Source organism: Cynocephalus volans, chromosome 2 (genome assembly GCF_027409185.1).
Source record: "Cynocephalus volans isolate mCynVol1 chromosome 2, mCynVol1.pri, whole genome shotgun sequence".
Taxonomy (NCBI): domain Eukaryota; kingdom Metazoa; phylum Chordata; class Mammalia; order Dermoptera; family Cynocephalidae; genus Cynocephalus; species Cynocephalus volans.
In genome coordinates, this window is record NC_084461.1 from 175,479,072 (window position 1) to 175,500,610 (window position 21,539).

General features: G+C 41.5%; 1 protein-coding gene across 5 annotated transcripts in view; it reads left to right on the forward strand.

Annotated features, from left to right (window-relative positions):
- CSGALNACT1 (chondroitin sulfate N-acetylgalactosaminyltransferase 1) overlaps positions 1-21,539 on the forward strand; it is a 304,182-nt gene that overhangs the window by 259,884 nt on the left and 22,759 nt on the right. For all 5 annotated transcript variants that reach the window (XM_063085938.1, XM_063085936.1, XM_063085940.1 and 2 more), the window contains 2 exons: positions 1,589-1,805; positions 15,545-15,646. In XM_063085938.1, the coding sequence (XP_062942008.1) occupies positions 1,589-1,805; positions 15,545-15,646 (319 nt within the window). The remainder of the gene's footprint in view (positions 1-1,588; positions 1,806-15,544; positions 15,647-21,539) is intronic.

Sequence of the window (21,539 nt, forward strand, 5' to 3'; positions counted from 1 at the left end):
GAGAAAACATGGTAAAGTAGTCCCCCTTATCCAAGGGGGATACGTTCTGAGACCCCCAGTGGATGCTCAAACCACAGGTAGTAGCAAACCTATACAAGTATATACCATGATTTTTCCTGCACATACATACATACATACCTATGATAGAGTTTAACTAATCAGGAACAGTAAGATTACAATAATAACTAATAATAAAGTAAAGCAATTATAACAATATACTATAATGAAAGTTATGTGAATGTAGTCTCTCTCTCACACACAAAATATCTCATTGTCCTTATACTGCAGGTAACTGAATCTGTGGAAAGGGGAATCGTGGATAAGGGGGGAACTCCTGTATAAATCAAAATAAAAGGTTACCTGGTGATTTGTTGACTTTTACTGTTTTGTTTTTCTGACTGTACAGAAAACACCCACAATACCAGTGATATTGGGAAAGAAACGGATCTCAGGTGTCAGGGAAATCGTTTGCTCGTTAGATAGGGAAATTCTGTCATATAGGCCCTCGGGAGGCTCATCGTGAGAGTTGAGCTGAGATGCTGAGTTCACATCTTCACCCTGACAGGTGACACCCTGTGGAGTTTCAGCAGCAGTGACACGGGGTAGAGCGCATCGTGAAGGGCACATAAATAGACTTCTCTTCTGCCTCCCCACCTTCTCACAAGAAGGGGGTCGTGATGAAAGCTAATGTTTATTGAGGGCTTAGTTTTCTATGTGCTATGTAGTGTTCTAACCTCTTTAAATATTTTTGAGCGTGTATTCCTCACAGTAACTTGTAGGGAAAAGGAGGCACAGAAAGGCTAAGTAATTTCCCAAAGTGAACCTGTGGGGCCAGCGTTGGAACCCAGGAGTCTGGCCATGCTGCTTAGAGGTTGGAAGGAAGAAATGAAACTGAATATGGTGTGTGCCCACCACCGTACTGGGTATTTTGTTGTCTGTTTTAATGCTTCCAGAAGCTTCCAGGGGGCCACATAACCCAGGTGACTGGCCCTGAGCTACTCCTGGTGCCCCAAATAGATCACTGAGGTCAGTTCATCTGAAATGGCTACAATTTCTAAAAGATCATTTTAACATACACTTTTTTCCCCCAAGTCGTTTTTTATTGAAGCATAATTGATTATACATATTTGTGGGATACAAAGTTGACTATCAGTAGTTGTGTAAGTAACACACACTTTTTAATTCAGTAAAATAAGAATTTTAATAGCCTTCTCATCATATTGCAGAGAATTTGAATAATAGCAGAAAAGAAAAAACAAGGCATCACATCATAGCTAGTCTTATTTTGGCATGTTTCCTAACAGTCCTTTTTTTAAATGCTCAGTACAGGATAAACACAGTTTTGTATCCAACATTACAAGTTTTTTTCCATGTTTTTATTAAGTCTTCATAACTGAGATTTTTAAATTGATGGTATTTTGATTTGTTTTGGTACTTTCAATAGGGAACATTTTGAGTTTTCTAGTAACTTACATGTAGCGATTTAATCTTAATTTTTTAAAAGGCATTTTGTGGTAGATCTCAGTTACGAAACACTCAGCAGCCAGGGTTAATTAAAAACTCTCTCTCCTTGTTTTTCTGGTAACAGGGATCTACCGAACAGAAAAGGATAAAGGCACTTTGTATGAGCTCACCTTCAAAGGAGACCACAAGCACGAGTTCAAACGACTTGTCTTGTTTCGACCGTTTGGCCCTATCATGAAAGTGAAAAAAGAAAAACTCAACATGGCCCACACGCTTATCAACGTTATCGTGCCACTAGCAAAGAGGGTGGACAAGTTTCGGCAGTTCATGCAGAATTTCAGGTTGGTTGGTTCACACGTGTTTATCTTCCTGGGTGTGTGTCCGAATACTGATATTTTCCGTCATCTCCTTCATTTCCCTTTCCAAGTACAAAGGCCTTTTTCTCTTGTTGTTCAACTCTGTTTCCTTCACATAAAGTTTATCATGATATTTGCCTTTCCTTAATGCAATCAGAAAACTCTCGGATAAGCAGATTTACCATCAGAAGTGAAAGCTCAGCAGGACTGGGTTTTCATCGGGATCTGCAAACATGACCTCATGCCCATTGTGTTCAGTTCTGACTTGAGTTTGGGCTCAGGTTTGGCAAGTGAGTGGCGTTGCAAGCCTGGAGGAGTGGGGAGGAGCCCGCGCTGACAATGAACTTGTGCTGCAGCACGCTTCTGCTCAGCTGTGGCCTGTCTCATCCGCTCTCCTGATCTAGCAGCAGCTGCAATGGGTTGGATCAGAATCTGTTTTTTACTCTAACCTACATCTCCCCAGAGATTAAATTTAGAACTCTGCCAAGAAAATTCAGGCACTCATTTTTGTAGCTACTCGGTAAGACTAAGTGGAGTTTTACTTTTCAGATGCAGTAATGTGGCTTCCACACATGTGTCTTGTAGCAATGTTGTGTCTGATAAGCTCTTATGGCTAACATTCCCATATTGGCTGAGGTTAACCAGTTAACTTATTTAGCCAACTTATTTTGAAGATAGAAAGTCATATTATCTAATTATAAATCTTGGAATATAAAGCTTACTTTTAATATTTTGTCATTAAATTCACGCTATTAACAGGCAGTAACGATCAGTACAAGGGTGGGGTTGATACCTCTCAAAATTCTGGTTCTGAGCACAGTCCATTTTTTTTTTTAATTTAAAGGGTAACCCATTTATAATTAAGTTTTGAAATACCAGAATCAAATAGTCTTAGAAGAGATCTTCGAAGTAGTCTGGTCTAATCCTGCCTTAATTCAGAATCCCTCTATATCATCCCCTGACATATGCCATGGTGACACATGTGTACCAGGTAACTATCTGCCTCACAGGTCAGGCTGCTGCTTCGTTGACCAGCTCTAGACAGAAAGCTCTCTATTATTTGGATGAACTCTGCCTCCCTGTCATTTCTGCCCAGTGGGTCTAGTTCTAGCCTCTAGAGAAGAGACTGAACAAACCCATTTCCTCTTAAACCTCATAATCTTTCACGTGTTTGAAGACAGCTCCCACAGCTCCCCCTTGCCTTTCCTGCAGGTGTAGCAGCTCGCATTTCCCTGAGCTTTTTTCATATTCCCTACTTCTTAAACTTTTCTTTTCATTAGCTGGAGTTCTGCTTTAGCTATGATATAATCCAAAGTAGGTGGGCTGATCTGTTCTTCTGTTCCCAGCTTGTAGAATACACCTTTGTGTACAGTTGCTTACCTGTTTGCAGTGTCCCTCTGGCTCCAGTACTGAATTGAGTATTTATGTTGTTTGGGCTTTTTTCAACATTTCTTTGGTGTTTCTCTCTGTATATCTCTCCTCTTTGGAAGAACAAAGTACCGCTGGTTGATTGAACAGTACACCCTGAGAATGAATGAACACACACACAGTGAGCACTAGACATTAAGTCACATCATTACTCTCAGCAGCTGTGTCCCCAGGTCTAGGACTAGGTTATGGCAAGTTCCTTTGGAAGGGAAGCTGCCTATAGCTTGCCAGATCAAGGATCCTGAGCTGTGTTTCATCACAAAAGCTAGTCATGGAATGTGTTGAGCTTGGTAAGGTGGTGCGTAGGGTAAAGGAATGTCTGTCTGCTCAGTGTAGGACTCAGAGGGCCTGGAATAGCAGGATTCTCTTACGTATACATATATATATATGTATTTTATTATTTATACATGTTTATGGGGTACAGAGTTGACTATCAGTATTTGTGGACAGTATGTGATGATCAAATCAATATTATTAGTACATGCATCATTACAAACCGTAATTACTTTTTGTGTCCCTTACCCAATTACTCCCCATCCCCTTCCACCTTTCCCACCTCTAGTAACTATAGGTCTGTTCTCTCCTTCTGAAAGATCAACTTTTTATTATGGTCTTTCGTTCTTTGTTTCTTAGCTCCCACTTATGAGTGAGGACATGAGGTATTTCTCTCGCGTATGTTTGACCAGCTATTTCCTTAATGTCATGAGAATTTTAACTATGTTAATGTCATGAGAATTGTAACAATAGGAATAAAACAAAAAGAGAGGTATATTAAGAAAAGTAAAATTAGGGCATACAAGTCTCCAAAATGGAGATGGTGAAATAAAGTGTAATTCTAGTTAATGTTTACAAAAAACACAGAAGTCCTGAGGCATTTTTTTTCTTGATCTTCACTGTGCAGATGTCCGTTGCTGCATGTGTTAGGAAGGGAGGGGTGGAGAAGGACTTGTTCCTTGGACAGGATGCTTTGAGAGCTTATCGCGTGTGCCAGGCACTCTTTCCAGATGCCCGGGATAAGAAGACAAATTTGAGGTGCAGTACCTACCTTCATGGAAAGTAGAATCTACAAAACCACATGCCACAACAGAGACATAGACAAGGGACAGAGTGACACAAAGAGAGACTCCTCAGAGTAGAGGACACTTGAGCAGAGGGCTAAGTGGGGAGTTTACTCTGTAGCCAGGAGTTTCTGAGTGTGTTGAGGTCTCTGAAACAATGGGGTGTGAGAGGGTAAATACCTGAGGGTATTTAATTCTCTACAAAAAGTAGTAAAGGTGACATTTCCAGTCAGCAAAGAAGGGATTATTCAGAGCATGGTGTTGGGCCAACCAACCAAACATAAAAAATTTAATTCTTATTTCACACCAAAAACAAAAGTAAACTCCAGTCAATTAAATATTTAAATGCAACAAATATGACCGTAAAATTACTGGGAGAAAATATAAGGGTCCGTTTATTAAATAATCAAAGTTGTCTTCTTTATAAAGTTCTTTTCATCCCAAGATTGGAAACTGTTAAATGTGGTTGACACTGAAGATGACACTATGAGTAACTTTTATTTTCTTTTTCTCTGTTTTGTAAATTTCTATGTATAGTAATTACCATATGTTTTATATTTAGTTTAAAAATTCAATGAAAGATTGTTTTTGGCTTTTACAATTTAAACATGACTTTTTACTTTGTAAAAGTGTTACTTGGCTATTATAAGATGTTTAAGCAATATAGAACAGTACAGGGAATAAATTATTTAAAAAATCATTCCAGGTTCCAATTCCCAGAATTATCCATTATTATATCAGTTGAATACCATTTCAGGCATACTTCTTTGCATATAGGCAGATAAAAGAATAGTTCTCTATTTAGCAATAATTTTATGCAACATGAGATATGTTATGCATTCTATTTTAAATTAAAGAACTAAATCTTACCTTTTTTTAATTTATAGAAGAGAATCTGAAGTATAACAAAATAAATTGCTATACTTTAGGAAAATAGCTCTTCACTGTAAAAGATATTAATTCCTAAGAAATTCCTCTAAAGTTAACAAAGTGATTTTGCAAAGCAAAAAATGGTTAGAATCGTTATGTATTTTTTACTACGTATTTTAATTTTAGACTGGATTGATTGAAAAACTGTAGTAGGAAAAGGAAATCAGCCCAGTTATACTATCTCCCTCTTCCATGTCCCATCTTCCAATTTTTGTCAGCTATCTGTTATTTCTACCTTGTCAGGGTTTGCAACTTCTACAGTCTGTCTTGAAACTATGGTTCCTTTAGTCCCAGTTCTGTATTTGAGTGGATTTAGTGCATTTCTCCACAGCCCTCTTCCAGTAGCTTCTCTATTCCTGAGTTCTGAGTTGGCTATATTTCAAGGTCAAGAAAGTTTTTCAAGAAGGCTCATAAGTGCTTGAGACTAGAATATCTACTTGCTATCTTTATAGTATGAGGATTGCTTGGCTGGGCTTAAAATTCTCGGGACACACTTTCTTTCCTTGGGACTTTGTAGACATTCTTCGGGTATTTAATGATACCGTGGAGACATGTTAAGAACACTTCATTTTGTCTCTCCTAAAAATGACTTACTTTTGCCTGAATGCCTGAAGTATTCCTTCTTCAGTCTTGAGTCATAATAACTTAATTAGCATAGTTCTTGTCTCGGTGTCTATGGTTCTCTATCTGATTTTCCTGGAATAGTTTCCTTTTTTGTTGTGTGGGTCCATTCCTTTCAGGGAGATTTTTGGTATTCTCTCTTTGAGTATCTCCTGCTTTATTTTTTTAGATTCTCTGCTTCATGGACACAATTGTATATTTCACAGATCTTTTCCATTTATTATCTTTATTTTTTAATGCCTTTGACTTATATGTGCTTTCACTTAAATCTTTCCTTTATGTCAGTAATTTGATTCTCCAATGTATATTTTGTACCTTGCTATTTCTAATTTATTACCTCTGTTTATTTTGTCTATCGATTTATTTCCTGAGCACATAATGTGCCTATTAATCTTATTGTTCTTTTTTATCATTTCCTCTTTGAACTTTTTTTCATTGAATTCACATGTTTGTTAATAAAAAGCGTGAAACATTTGCAAGAAATGTTTCCTTCTGAGTTGTATTTTCTTTCAGGCTCTTTGCTTTGAATACTATTTCTTTCTTAAATTTCTTTTCTTTTTCCCCTTAATTTTGTTCTTATTCTTGGGATGTGGTTGCTGGGATGTTTCTTCTCTTTTCTCTGCATCACAACAGACCTTCTGTTTGCTCTGACACAGTACAGGTGGATTCTCCTGGGCCCCTCTCCTCATTTTAATTGGGAACTGTTTGGGTCCTACTCCTCATTGTATTTTGAGGACAGGGTATTGTTCCACTCACTTGATTTGGAGTGTGACAGAATTGGGGGAGGAGAGAAAAAACTCAGCTGGAGCTCTGTGCAGCCTTTGTGGAAGTTTCTGGTGCTTGTGGCTCTTCTGAGCCCTGGGATGGATACTGAGCTCACTCAGTCTACTGGGAGGAAAACCTTGTCCTGAGGGCTAGATGTATTTGGCTCTCGGGGAAGGACTGAGGCCTCGAACATCAGGGGAAATCAGCCTATTTGTTTACTTCTCTTGTTTCCAGCAGCTCTTGCCACTCCTACAGGTCAAAAAGGGAAAAAGAAAGCTTTGGCATTGTAGTTAATGGTTCCCTGGGGCGTGGAGCGTTGGGAAGATACCTATAAGGTACTTTCGGGCTCTCAGTATCTCTTATCCCTGCTTCTCTTCCTGCTCAGACAAGGATCTTGACAAAATGCAATTATCTTTTTTCCACTGTTTTTGTCAAATCCACTTTCTTTTGCAGAGGACAGTTTATAAAGTATAATTAGGACAGAACTACCGTCCTTCACTTTGATTGCAATGTGGAAAGACCCTTTGCTGTGGCTCTTCCCAGTGCTGATGCTTTGATGCTAGGGTGGGAGGTTGGGACCCCGAGGTCTTCCCCAGGTGGCCCCTGGTCCACTTCTCATGCACAGCCTCACTCACTAGCTCCACCTCCGCAGGCGGCTGCTAGAGCTGGGAGCCACATAAGGAAAACAGGATGTTCCATTTCTTTCCTTCGCCTCCTCTTTGTGACATTTATGGCAGAAGATTATGTCCCTTTCATTGGTCATTTATTGGTGGCAAGATTTTTGCCATTTTCTACTATTTTTGGCACATGGTTTGCAGTTATTACTATTGGATATCAATTTATTGGCTGAGGAATATTTTACACATATATCTTCATATATCTCAGCTCTAGTATCTTCTACAAAATGAATGAATGGGTCCAGTTGGCCCCTCACAGCTCACACTGATCATTACAGGTAGTTTTAGGTTTTTTCCCTTCAGCATCAATTTGCTAATTATTTACCTAGAAAAGACTCACATGGCTAAGACTTAGAATATATTTGGTTTCTTGGACAGAAAGAATAGATGTGGAACCTGGAATCCCCAGGAGAGAGCAGGCCTGGTCACAAGATACAAAGCGGCCCCTGGGAAATTCTGGGTCTGCAGAAAACAGCTCACCTGGCGTGATGGCCAGCATGGCGTGCAGTCTGCAAAAAGCCAAAGGCCACATTTCCGTGCTCCAGAACTGTGCCTGAGATGGGCCCTGGGGACAAAATCAATTCCTGGGTGCATGAAGTGCATGGGCTAAGGTATTTACTATCATGATTATTTTTCTCATTATTACATAATCATCTCAACTAATCTTAAAAATAGTCTGTTTTTACAAAAAAAAAAAAAAAAAAAAAAAAACCCGAACCGAATAAAAGCATTTTTGCAATTCAAGGAGCAAGGACTCACTAACAGTGTGGGAAGGGAGATTCGAGTACCTGGAAGCTGGGACTGCCGGAAACCATCGAAACTCGTCAGAAACGCCAGATTTCTGAACTTCTGGGCAGATAAGCAGAAACGGGAAAAACAAAGGTTGGCTTACTTCGGCCCTTAGTGTTGAAAAGAAGCCTGCCGTTTTGGGGGGTGAGACCAGCTTTTTCCTAGCACTAGCCCCGAAGTGCCTTTGTTTAGGGGGCAGTGAACACCAAATGAATGACATTGCTAGGATTTACAAGAAATCGTGATGCTAATGCTCAAGTGTTGTCACCTCCCTGGGTGACAATAACAAGCCAGCTGCCCCTGGAGAGCAGTGTAGACAGCTGTGTTCCTGGTGGGGCCCAGCTGCACATGCGCTGCGTGCAAAATTGTGCTGCGGTTTGTTCCTGGGGATCGGGTGGCTGGTTACTCCAACAGGCTCCCCCTCCCTGGGTGTCCTCGTCCTGGCCATTGGGACCCTCCGAGGCTTCACGTGCTGTTTCCTGTCCTGTGATTGTCCCACCACGTGCTTCGCTTGGGTCCCTGCAGACTCCATCGTGGCTGGGAGTAGAGAAGCTCACCCAAGAGAATTGCTTCAATCCAGTTCCTGTTTTGATGTCTCCCTTTTGCCCAGTAGTGTATTTCCCTAATCCCACCTGCTCTTCTTCTGTTTTGTTTATTTGTTGTTGTTTTTTTTTAAATCACGTCATTTCACCTCAGCTATTCTTGCATTTGTTTTTTGGCTGCTTAGCTTCTCTTAGCTTCCATGTTATAGATTTTAAGCTCGTCTGTGATTTCTTTGTGTGTGTTGTTTGTGACAGCAGGAAGAAACTCATAGTAACAAAGCTATAGATTTTCTTTAGGTCTTTATCTGTGAGCCTCTCACAGAAAAAAAAAAACAAAAAAAGAAAAGAATTTTTATGAAAAATATTCTTCATGACTTAAAAAAAAGTCTTTCTCAATTCATTTTGAGTTTTCTTGATTTTTATGTTGAATACTGCCAGCTGGACTGAGAACCTTTTTTCATGTCACTGTGTTTCTCCTCGGACTTGACTGATTATTTTTGTCTTAATGTTCTCTCTTTTCTCCTTCTGCCTCTTCGGTCATCCCTCTCAAGGCATTTATGATACTTTAAAGCAGTATCAAGGAAATCATTCACCTGACTCTTCTTTAACAACTCTCTCTTTTTTTTCCTTTTTGTTCTAGATGGTGCTGGAAATGTCTAAAAAGGAATTTTAAATCCATGACTGTAGAGTCTCTGAAGTTGAAATGAGCCTGAACTTTATGGATAGGCTGGCATAGATGACAAAAAGGCCTTGGGCCATCAGATGTTGGATTGTGATAGAGATCTGTGCCTCCTGTTCTTTGTGTCCCTCAAAATGAAAATGTATTAGTCTTTTTCTGTTGCTTATAACAAAATATGTGGAACTGGGTGATTTATAAAGAAAATGAAATTTATTGCTTACAGTTTCAGAGGCTGGGGAATCCAAAGTCCAGGGAACACATCTGGCGAGGGTCTTCTTGTTGGCAACAGTGACCCAGGGGTCTCACATGGCAGAAAATGGCAGAGCAGAGAGAGAGAGACTCTCAAGTGTTGTCTTTTTAAATCTCTGAGAACGACAGCTCTGACCACCATTATTAATCCATTCACTACAGCATGGTCCTATAATCTAATCACCTCTTCAAGGCCCCACCTTTCAATTACCGTAATAGGATTTCCCACCCTCGACAGTTACAGTGGGAATTAAGCTTCTAATATATGGACTTTGGGGACACAATTCAGCCAATCCACAGCAGAAAATAATATATTTTGTATGTATAGTCCTCCCAAGCCCCTCACCTCTTTGTGGGCCATTTCACTCTTTGTACACCAGTGCTGCACCAAGAAAGTTTTATGGCTAATATGTTTGAGAAACACTACTGTATCATTCACCTTAACTGGATAAAGGTTTCTCTTTGGGGGCTTAATAGAAGTTGGTTGTTATTTCTTTTGAGCTACAGGTTATTTAGGTACATTTATCCAAGAGTAAATAATGATCAACTGGAAAATGATCTCCTTTTCTGTTCTGAAATGGGCAGTAAGGAAAGTAGGCCTGAATTGCTTGGAGGAGAGTCAAAATTCACTTTCATTTCTTAACACTTACTAGATTACTCAAATAATGGAATAGAAGAATTATGAATTAATTCAACTTGACATGGGAAGAGGATAGGGGACCCACCAAACCAAAGGAAGAATATTGTTTTTTAAAGCCAGATTTCAGAAGGCCCACAATAGCTCTATTCCCTCTCCAGAACAGTGCCTATTCCTTATTTCCAATCCCTTTGTGGCTAAGCACTTTTCTTCCTGTTGTCAGAGCAGACCATAGGTAGAGTTTCAGAACTGATGGGCTATTGATTATCATTTCATGTGCACAGGACACTACTTACAGCCTTAATAGCTTTCTTCTTATACCTGATACATGTGAGTACAAAATTGACTTGAGAGAAAAACTGATGTGATCTTCTTGCATCTGTGCCTTTTCTCAGCTGTGAAAGTCCACTCTCTGCTCCTCTCCACCTGTGTGTAGCAGGTGAGTTCCTGTCAAGACTCAGCCCGGATGCCCCATCTTCTTAATCCCCTTTCCCTAGCACCCATTAGAAATGAACCACGCTCACCTCTGCATCCTCTTGGCTCATTATACGTCTGTTACTGTACTTATTCTGTCCTGCATTATGTTATAGCTCTTCAGCTGTCGGTTTCTGTTGCTTTGCCTCCCACGGATTTGTCACCCCACTTACCCTGGGTGATAGAGCCAGAAAAGATTACTCAAAGCCCATCTCTTCTGAGCAGTGAGAAGCCCCAAAGGGGTTAATCTCCTGGAACCCTCAAGAGAGAGGCATTCCTTCCTTTTGGGAGATTAACCAAGAACTGGGGTTTTCACCCCACATTTATTCTCCAGACCAGGAAGTTGCAGGAAAAGAACATAGGTGGAGTCATAGTTTAACAATATAGGCTGGCAACATCAGTCAAACAAGCAAAGTTACATTCCATAATGCAATTTGCAAGAGGTTAAGTCAATCCACCAACAAAAATAAAAAACCTTGATCTTAGCAAACATTCCCTCTCCCTACATAAGTTCCCAGTATCTTTATATATAAATCAGTAACTTATCTGTCCTTGAGCCAGTAACCTTTTATTTTTTGTAAAGATACAATTTTTGTAAAGATACAATTCTTTATCTTACAACAGAGACTTTTAGCCTGGGGAAAATTTCCCGTTGTTTTGCAAGATCAACATTTTTATATGTACTTTTTAAAGAAGTTAGGCTAAACCTGAAACTACAAGAAACTAAGCCCTGTGAAATATATTTGCTTTATAAATATTGGTATATTCCACACATTTCTTCCAGTAAACTATTAAGTTCCTGAGGTGGATGGGTGACCAGTTGTCCCAGTTTGCCTGAGACTGAAGGGTTTCCTAAAATATGGGATTTTCGGTACTGTTACCTGGAGAATCCCAGGCAAACCTGGATAGTTGGTCCCCTGCAAGGACCACACATAATTATCCTTTGTGAATCTTACTCCAGCAAGAATAATGCATTGCACATGGAGGTGCTCCTTAAATGTCTGCCCCTCGCAGTCTTTCTGGGTGTCCTCAGTGAGGTCTGGCGTGTATCCAGATGTAAGTTCTGCCTCCACTGACTGCACAGGCATCAGCTGCATCAAGCAAACCTGCTGCCTCTGGTGAGGTACTGGCACTCATGAGTGCCTTGGAGGCTGCTGCTGCTGCCATACCCACCCCTGGCATCCCCACCATGCCAACACTGCTACATGAATTCCCCAAAAGTCCTGGCTTGAGGTCCCAACACCCGTCATAATTTCATTTTCTGTAAAGAAAGCCTTTCAGGTTTGGGGGGGTTTTTTTGGCAGGTACATCTCTCCCTAAGACTCACACATTGGTCCACAAGAGCTGGGCGGAAAGCAGGACAAACCCCAGGGATGTGCACTGTTCTGACAATCACGCCATCCCTCTGGCAAATCAGGTGTTGTTACTGAACCTGATTCTTTCTTAAGATGGTGGTTCAGAAGTGAGGCAATTGTGCACCCTCCCCTCCCCCACCCTGGGACATCTGACAAGGTCAGGAGGCATATTTGGTTGTCACAACTGGGGTAGGGGAGATGCTACTGGCATCCAGTTGGCAGAGGCCAGGGATGCTGCTAAACACCCTCCAGTGCCCAGGCCAGCTCCTCCCACAATAGGGAATTAGCAGGTCCCAACTGTCAACAGTGCCAAGGCTGAGAAACCCTACCTACCTCAGGATGAGTTCTCTCCGTAAGGGTACAACCCCTCCTCCAAAACAGGCCTCCGACCAGCCTGTCTCCAGCCCACCAGATCTGCCCAGACATGTCGGACTGGTTCCCATCAGGAACTCAAGTTGAACAGTCCACTCCGCTTTGTGGTGGGGTCCTAGAGAGTTAGAGCAAATCTGTAAGACCCTTAGGTGCATCCTTATGCTGGTGGGGTGACCTGCTGAGATGAGCCCCAGGCTTCACCGCCTCCAAAGTTCGGCCATGTCCTGTAACCCGTTTCTGCTCACCTGTACACTGAGGGGGTGAGTCATGGTCACGCGCCTCGCTCACAGGGCAGCTCGTACAGATTAATAACAGAACTCAAAGACTATCGAGTGCCTCAGGCCTAGTGGGAAACAGAAATATAGATGTTTACGTGACTGTGATGCATGTTTTCTGACTAAAAACACAGGAGGGTACTACAAAAAAAGTTTATGGAAAAATGGGATTAAAAGAGAGTGTGAATCTTTCCATGAACTTATATCTTAATCAGTCTCAGTGCTCTGTGTTACAGTATCATGGGGGAGAAGAAACTGTTATTTCCCGGAAAAAATGTTCTAAAAGGATAAGGACTTTGTGAGGTAGAGTTTTCAGGCTTCCAGGTATAGGTAGAAGAATGACCAGGTGGGGCTGGGAGCTGACGCCAAGCAACTGGGGGAAAAGACGAGCTCCCCAGAGGTTCCTGGGGATTGGAGCTTCCCGAGACGTGCCCGTGTACCCAGCCCCCCACATACACACTCTTCTCACACACGTCTTCCCAGGAGATGGAGTCCCATGAGATCATTTTGGAAAATACGAAGATCATTCAGACAGATGGAGGTGGTGTTTCCATCGCACTGTGCTCATCCTCCCATAGAGCATCCATTCATAACGTGATGGATAGTTTGAGTTTCCTACAGTAGACAGAAGACTTCTCAAGGGCAGATGTGACTTTCTCATTTTTTAAGATCCCCTGGTAGAGTGTCTGGTGCATGGCATGCTGTCCGCAATGTTTGTTGGATGAATGAAGGAAAGAGTAAATAAATAATGGGTGGAGCCCTGCAGGTGGACCTCAGAGCAAATTCTGCTTTGCTGTTTTGGGAAGTCTCACCTGGTCACAAAGAGTAAAGGTCCAATGCATCTCTGTTTTATTTCTTAAAATCAGGTAGTGCTTTGAATGAGTTTAAAAATACCAGGGGAAGACAGCAAAGATGTCGTTAGAGAAATGAGAATGCTTTTTATTCAGGCTTAGCAGGTGTCCCTCTCCTGATTCTGGGATGCATTTTTTCCAAGTACGTGTACAATTTTAAAGCCTGGTTCTTCCAGCACTTGACCCTGTGTGTGTGCTTTTATCCTACCCTGGTGAAGGAAGTTAAAGCATTATCTGTCAAGTCTGTGGAAGGGACCTTTTACAGACAGAGAATTTTGTTGTCAGGAGTCAATGGCATTGGGGCTGCGAGTGTGCTCTGGTGTGGTTACACCCCAGGCCTCTGTCCCCAGTCCCTTGACGACTTCTACGAGCTCCACCATCACTCTGGGTTCCTGAGACAGCTCTGATTTTTCTTCCATAGGAGAGAAGCAGAATTCTCAGAACCAAGCCCACAGCCAGGGGGAGCCCTGCAAGCCTCCCGCGCAGCATCAGTATAACCTTCTCTGAGATTTCTTCCTTCTGAAATTCTCCTTTCTACCTTCTAAGCCCTGTCTATCCTTTCCAGTTCCAACCATTCCAGCCCACAGGATTTGCCGTGCTTTCTGAATTCTGTATACTTTTATCTGTGCCATGAGGTGTCTGATTATTTTATTTGAGCTCATTTTATTTCCCAACTAAGTTTTTGGAGGATAAGAACCGTGTCTTCTATTGCTTTGTATTTCTCCCAGCAACCCCGGGAAAGCATCCAATAAACTGGCCTCTGTAATTGGAGCTCAGAGATTTCTAGAAAGCTGTGATGTGGACTGCGATTGTTTGGAAATTAAGGAAAGTAGTCAACACAGGGACAAAAGGAGCAAAATGGAAGGCTATGCAGAATGTCAAAATATCACGAATATCATCTCGCCGGTAGAATCTCTCCATTAACTTGCTTCCTGAAAACTCCTGTGAAAGTAATGCATATATACATACATACATACATGTACATTTAAACATATTTATCGACATACATGCATATATTTGCACATATATTCATACACACATTTACACATACACACCCATATATCTTTTTTTTTTCTTTTGGCTGCTGGCTGGTACAGGGATCTGAACCCATGACCTTGTGGTTATAAGGCTGCACTCTAACCTACTGAGCTAACCAGTCAGCTCCCCACCCCATATGTATCTTAAACACACACACACACGAAGTACACCCTCAACAGAGGGTTTTAGCAGATTAGCCAGGGGTCACTGTGGAGAGAACAGGACATGGGCACACAGCAGGTCAGCTTTGAAGGGAAGCAGGTCAAGACCAGTCCAGAGCCAGAGGCCTGGCCTTGGGAGGGCTGGGCCAAGTGGTTGCTTTGTCAGGACGCTGGAGCTTGAGGGGTCAGGTGCCCAGGATGAGCAGAGTCACAGAGAGGAAACGTCGGAAGTAGTGACGGTTATTGCATCTGCTTGGGGAGGGGAGGCACGGTGACTGCATTTCTGCCTGGTCATCCCCTCAGACAGTCGTAACACCAGATGTTTCTGAGAGTCTCTAGAGTACTGCCAAAGGAGTGACTTTTCACCTTTGTTCATTCAGTCCTTAATACTATTGGTATGTGGCACGCACAAGAAAAGAGAGTCGTAGGCAGGGATTCCAGTCTTACCCTCTCTGGACTTTAGCTTTCTCACCTGCAAAATGGAATCTGTATCTATGGTATTTCATAGACTTCTTATGGGAGTGAGAATCTGGTGTCATTTCCATGACACTGCAGGGCCCCAATGAATCAAGGGTGCCTTGCCTCTGAGTTGTAACCAACCAGATCAGCATGTTTAAATTTCACTGTTCTCCTGATAAGATAAATACAGGTACAGGCCATTGGGATGGCCAACCAGAAATGTCTTAGATCCCATCTCTGCTCTCCTGGCAGTTTACTTGGTTCACTGCAAGTCCCTTTTCTACTTTACAGGAAAGATGTGTGTTTGTACCTTGCCTGTTAACATGAAAATAGGAACCAGACGTACATGTGCTTTGTTTTCCAGAGAGATGTGCATCCAACAGGACGGGAGGATTCATCTCACTGTTGTTTACTTTGGGAAAGAAGAAATGAATGAAGTCAAAGGAATACTTGAAAACACTTCCAGGTGAGTACAGAATGGAGCCGTAATAAGGCATCATGGTAACTGGACTCACAAGTGCACATCCAAGTCAGAAACATCTTAGTTTTATTTTCCTTAACACTGTGGGCAGACTGGGAGATTGACTGATTGCTGGCTGTGTGTATGGGGAAGTTTATGCCCTCCGTCCCCAGGAGACCACCTTGTCTGACACTGGTCTTCATTGTGCAGGGTGATAACTTTGACAATGGAGAGAAACTGCCCCGAGCAGCAAGGACGGGGATCATGGGCTTTTCTGAGCTTCTGCACGACTGGATGTAAACACTCTAGCACTGTGGCATCTGGGACTGCGTCGCAGGATGGGAGTTAGGGACAGCACAGCTGTACAGTAAGCTCTGGCTCGCCACAGCTTGAGGGCCAAGAGTGACATTCGTGCTCAGATCTCATCCACTTAGCAAACAGTCTCAGCCTTTTGGCTTTCGGTCATTATGCATTCGAGACATTGGGGGAAGTCAGAAGTGATGGCTGAGACAAGATCGTTGATTCAACCTACCCAGTTGAACAGAAATGATTTAATCAAAAACTGTAGACCTAAGATGGTATATTTATACCTAGCTGATCAGTTGCGTGGAGAATACATGTACTCAAAAGCAGCATAGACAGTTTATTTTTTCCTATCAAAATAAATTTTAAACCCACCCCTATGACATCTTCTACCAATGAAGAAACCAGAATGGTACTGCCAAGCTCCTCTTAGGTGGCCAGGGCTTCAGCTGAGTAATCAGGTGGGTAGTTTCCACCTAAGCGACGCTTTGAAGGTGCTCAATAGTGCTCAGTGGCAGATACAGTCTGAATAAGGTCAGACGTCTTAGATATAAATACGGCTGTCTGCATTGAGTGTCTGGCAAATGATAATAGGATGATAGCTGAAGGATAAGATTCCAAGACTGAGCAGCTTTTGTATTTATTTTCACACTTTGCTCTAGTTTTGTATTAATGACACAAGATCAGAATGCTAGTTGTAATTATTCCGACATTGTACAGTAGGAGTCAGTGAACAGCTCACTGGCCAAATCGTGTCTGCCCTCTGTGTTTGTAAATAAAGTTTTATTGGAATGCAGGCACACCTGTTTGTTTACATGTTGTCTATGGCTGCTTTTGTGCTACAGCGGCAGAGTTGAATAGTTTCGACAAAGACTGTGTGACTCACAAGGCCTAAGCTACTTACCATCTGGCCCTCTATGGGAAAAGTCTGCTCCATTCCTGGACATAGGTTTGTGTAAGTTTCCCCAGTGATTCCACGAGGCAGTCAGGACTGAGAACCATTGCACGAGAGGGTGGTGGTTGATTCAGGAGCTGCTCCCTCGACAGCAGCCCCATTCCAGGGTATTTTAAGCTGCTCTCCAGGTGACTCTAAAGTGCAACCAGGATTGACAGTCTCCATTCTATTGGGCCTGGCATCTTTCCAACATATCAAAGAATGACCAGACATTTGCTGATGGTTACACATAATCAAATTTTTACCAGTCTGATGGATAAGTAAGCAGCTAGTTTTTAGTGACCAGAATGCTTAAGTACTTTTATCAGGGCATCCTTCTCCATATCAAGTTAGCTGGCAAGCTGAATTCTCAACCAGAAGGTGGCCTGGTGAGCAAAAATGCATAGAATCTGAACAAAGAAAGTAAAATAATTTGAATAGTAGGGATGGTTTGCCTAAAACCTTGGAAAACATCAGAGATCAGTCTATACCATACAGAGAAATTCATGCTAGAGACTGAGTTGATTGGTGCTTTCATGTAATGCCACGTACACTTTGACAAAGTTCATTGGAACCCCATTTTTCTGTGTTGATATCCTCATTCTGTTTACTTGTGATATCTGTAGTGTTCATGTCACTGATGCTTGAGGACATCTCCTGGCCCCTCTCATGATGTTGCTTTGGTCAGGCCACCTCTCATAGGAATGCCCAGACCTCTGCAGCCAGCCTGAGTTGACTCCAGATGAATCTGTCTGCATCACCGTTGCCATAGCCTGGTACCCAAACTGGCTCCTCCTTCGAAGCTTGTCCTTGTGACTTACTGCCTCCCAGCCAGACCAGGGCATGGTTTACCCCTTTGTCTTCATTCCCCCTTACTCTCCTCTTCTTGGGATTCCCTTCCAGCTTCCACACCTCCCCACTCTTCCCTCTCCACCCAAGTCCCCACCTCAGGAGCTCTTCCTGACACTGGTCCTTTCCTCTCTGAGCTCTGACTATGCTCACTTTCAGCACCTCTTGTATTTAGCACTTGGCATGTGATTTGGTGATTCATATGTCTTCCTGTTGTCCTAACTTTGCAACTGGATTGTAAGCTGCTCAGTAAGTGGTACTAAGTCTCATGCTTCCAGCACTTAGCACAGCACCTTACAGAGAAAATGGCCAAAGTTTGTTCATAAAGAGAAAGACAATGCCAAGTGAATAGTACATTTATGCAGGTAGTAATTTACATGTATATTTCTATATGAGACTTTATTTAAATATCTTTTTTTGCATTATTTTAAGGTGCTAAAACTTTTGTTTAAAGGCATCTTATTCTTGAACAATAATAATAACCGCTATTATTATTTGCATGAATTATCTTATTTAGTGTTTACAACAACCTTTTACAATATATGCTATTATTATCCCCATTTCAAGGGCAAGGAGACTGAGGCTTAGGGGGTTGTTCCTCGGGCTGTCATCTCTGGTGCATGGGAGAGCCAGGATCTGAACCTCATCTGTTAAGTTCCAGGACTCACAGTCTTAACATAGCACCCAATTTTCATTTCAATTTGCCCCCTCCCAAAACCCTTAATTACTAGTTGATGTTAATAAGATTTGTAATAAGACTAAATGAAATTTATTTCATTTGGAGATTAGTATTGTGATTAAACTGATCTAAATTCAGCTAAATGCATATATTTTAAGAATATCTAAAAAACATCTTATTTAATAACTAGTGTTTTATACTCTCTCTGCCTAGGTTTATGCTTACTCAATGGAGCTTTATACTGCAGTTGATTTCTATAGATTATTCTTTTGCAAGCTCGTTAGTGATTCATTAGTGTGTTGTGAAATCAATTTAGTGGGTTATGGCCAGTGTTTTTAAAAAATGAAATAGAAACAGTAGAAAATATCAGAGTGAATCACAGGTATAAGAATAAATATTGTTTCACAAAGCTTTAATTTCAGTGTGTGTGTGTGTGTGCACGTGCACACCCATGTGTGTACTACATCATGATGTGTAATATATTTCTTTGTAAAGATTATGGTCAGAATGTTTACAGGCCACTGCCATAGATAACGTACAAGTCAGTTCTTGATATTTGATTCTCGTTCTACAGATTTTTTCCAAGTTTTAGTTAATCTCAGATTGAAGCCTAGCTCAGTGGTTCTCAATGATAAATGTGCTTTGGAATAACCTGGGTGCTTTTAAAAATTCAGATTCCTAGGCCTCAACCCCAGAAATCCTGAGTCAGTAGGCCCAAGATGAAGCCTGGGGACTGACACTTCAAACTATTTCCACACCTGATGCTGACATGTGTTATCTATGGACCACATTCTGAGAAACACTGGCCCAAGCAGATACTTACTTGGAGCTGTGTAATAGGAAACCTTTTAAAAAATTGTAACTGGTAGATGAATTGGCATGAGTTGACATTTACATTAGAAGTTCATCTTTGTCCAGTCATGAGGGCACAAAGGCGTCTTTCAAAGGCACCATCTCTGAGACAGAGATCCTAGAGGTGAGTCACTGCCCTGCCAGTGGGCTGGGCAGGGAGTGGGTGGGTGTGTCTAGGGACCTGCCTTTCCCTAATTTGCTTGACAAATACCCTCAGGAAGATTTTATCAGGACATCCTAGAAGAAAATTTGGGGGAAAGGTTGTGTTCTGTGTTTCTGTGTTGTTTTTTTCCCTTAAATTTGAGCAGCATTGTTGTTTGTTACTATTTTTTTCTTAAGCCGTGGATTTTTAGATAAGCATCTCATCTCTCAAACGGAATGAGCTGCGTACTGAATCCTTCCCAAGTAGATAGGGCATCTTGGACCCTGGGACAGAGGCAGGGGACAGCATCGCGCAGAGTAAGACATCTCAGGCCTGTGGCTGTCTCACCTGGTGTTTGCCAGAGATGCGGCTAAGCATGACTGTGCTTGGTGTACCAGCTCTTTGGGGAGATGTGTCTGCATTCTGAATTGTTCTTTGGAGGATTTGACCATGTCATATAGATTACAGTCTTGTGATAATGTTAAATTTCCTGAGTGCAATTATTCTATTTTTATAATGTTATGAAGCAGAGTGTCCTGGTTCTTCAGAGGGACATGTCTTCAAGATGAAGTTGTCATGATGTCTACAGACAACTCACAAATGGTCCAGAGAGTGAAAGAAAGCAAATATGGCACCATGTTAATATTTGGTGAATCTAGGTGAAGAGTACATTGGTACTTCTTATACTATTCTTACAACTTTTCTGAAGGTTTAGAATTTTTCCAAATAAAAATTGGGGAAAAATTTATTATGAAAAAAATTAAATGATATTAAGCTCATACAATGGAATGTAATACAACCATTAAAAGAAAGAGAAAGGCTGATAGCAATGAAAATGGAGTAAAGACCTCCACAAAGAAAGCGAAACTCTTACACATTGTTGGTGAGAATGTGAATTAATACAGCCATTCCAGAAAACAGGATGGAGCTTCCTCCAAAAACTAAAAGTAGTGCTACTATATGATTCAGAAATCCCGCCACTGGATATACAAGGAAAGTAAATCAGTATAGCAAAGAGACATCTGCACTCCCAGGGTTATTGCAGCACTATTCACAGTAACCAAGATATGGAATCAGTGTAGGTGCCCATCAACAGACAAATGGATAATACAAATGTGGTATACATACATACAATAGAATACTGCTCAGCCATGATAAAGAATGAAATCCTGGCGCTCACGGTGACATGGATGAGCTTGCAGGACATCGTTAAGTGGAGTAAGTCAAGCACAGAAAGATAAATACCCACATGTTCTCACACATAGATGAAGCTAGAAAACAGTTGATCTCATAGAAGTAAAGAGTGGAATGGTGGTTACTAGAGGCTGGGAAGAGGAGTGGGATAGTGAGAGGCTGATCATTGAATACAAACTTAAAACTAGACAGAAGGAATAGGTCCTAGTGTTCTATAGCACTGTAGGGAAACCATAACAACAATTTATTTTCAGAAAGCTAGAAGAGGGGATTTTGAATGTTCCCAACACAAAGAAATGATAAATATTTCAGGCAATGGAAATGCTAATTAGTCTGATGTGATCATTACACATGGTATACATGTATGGAAATATCACACTGTACCCCATAAATATGTACAATTATTGTGTATCAGTTAAAAATGATGATGAAAGCGAAAAAAAAAGACCTCCACAAACACTCATTTCCATAAATGCAATGAGAAAACTGGTAAAAAACAGACAGAATCGATTTTTCACAACTCTGGAAGTTAACCAAAGCTTGCAACAGCAAGCAATGCTCTGGAGAGCATTTATCCAAGGAAAATGGCTGAATTTCATTGTGAAAGGGAGCTTTGTGGAGCTTTAACTTGTCCTATTCCTATCCCCCCCTCCAGATCTGTGGTAACTTTGAAATTTTGCAGCCCTCAAGCACAGAGAGTGCCACATCCTGGCAGCCACCAGAGGGAAAAGCAGAATGGGGTTGGAGGCCCTTTAAACCATCCTCATCAGAGAATTGTTATTATTTGAACTGTCTGGGTTCTCTGGAAGACTCCAATCACAAGGTTGTCTTTATTTGACCTGATTCAGAGCTCTTCCAGGGCAAAAAGCCTTTGAGAGGGTGATGGGAATGTATTTGTCAAAAGCAATTATAGGAAGTGTTTAAGTGCATCTGCCTGAGGCAGTAG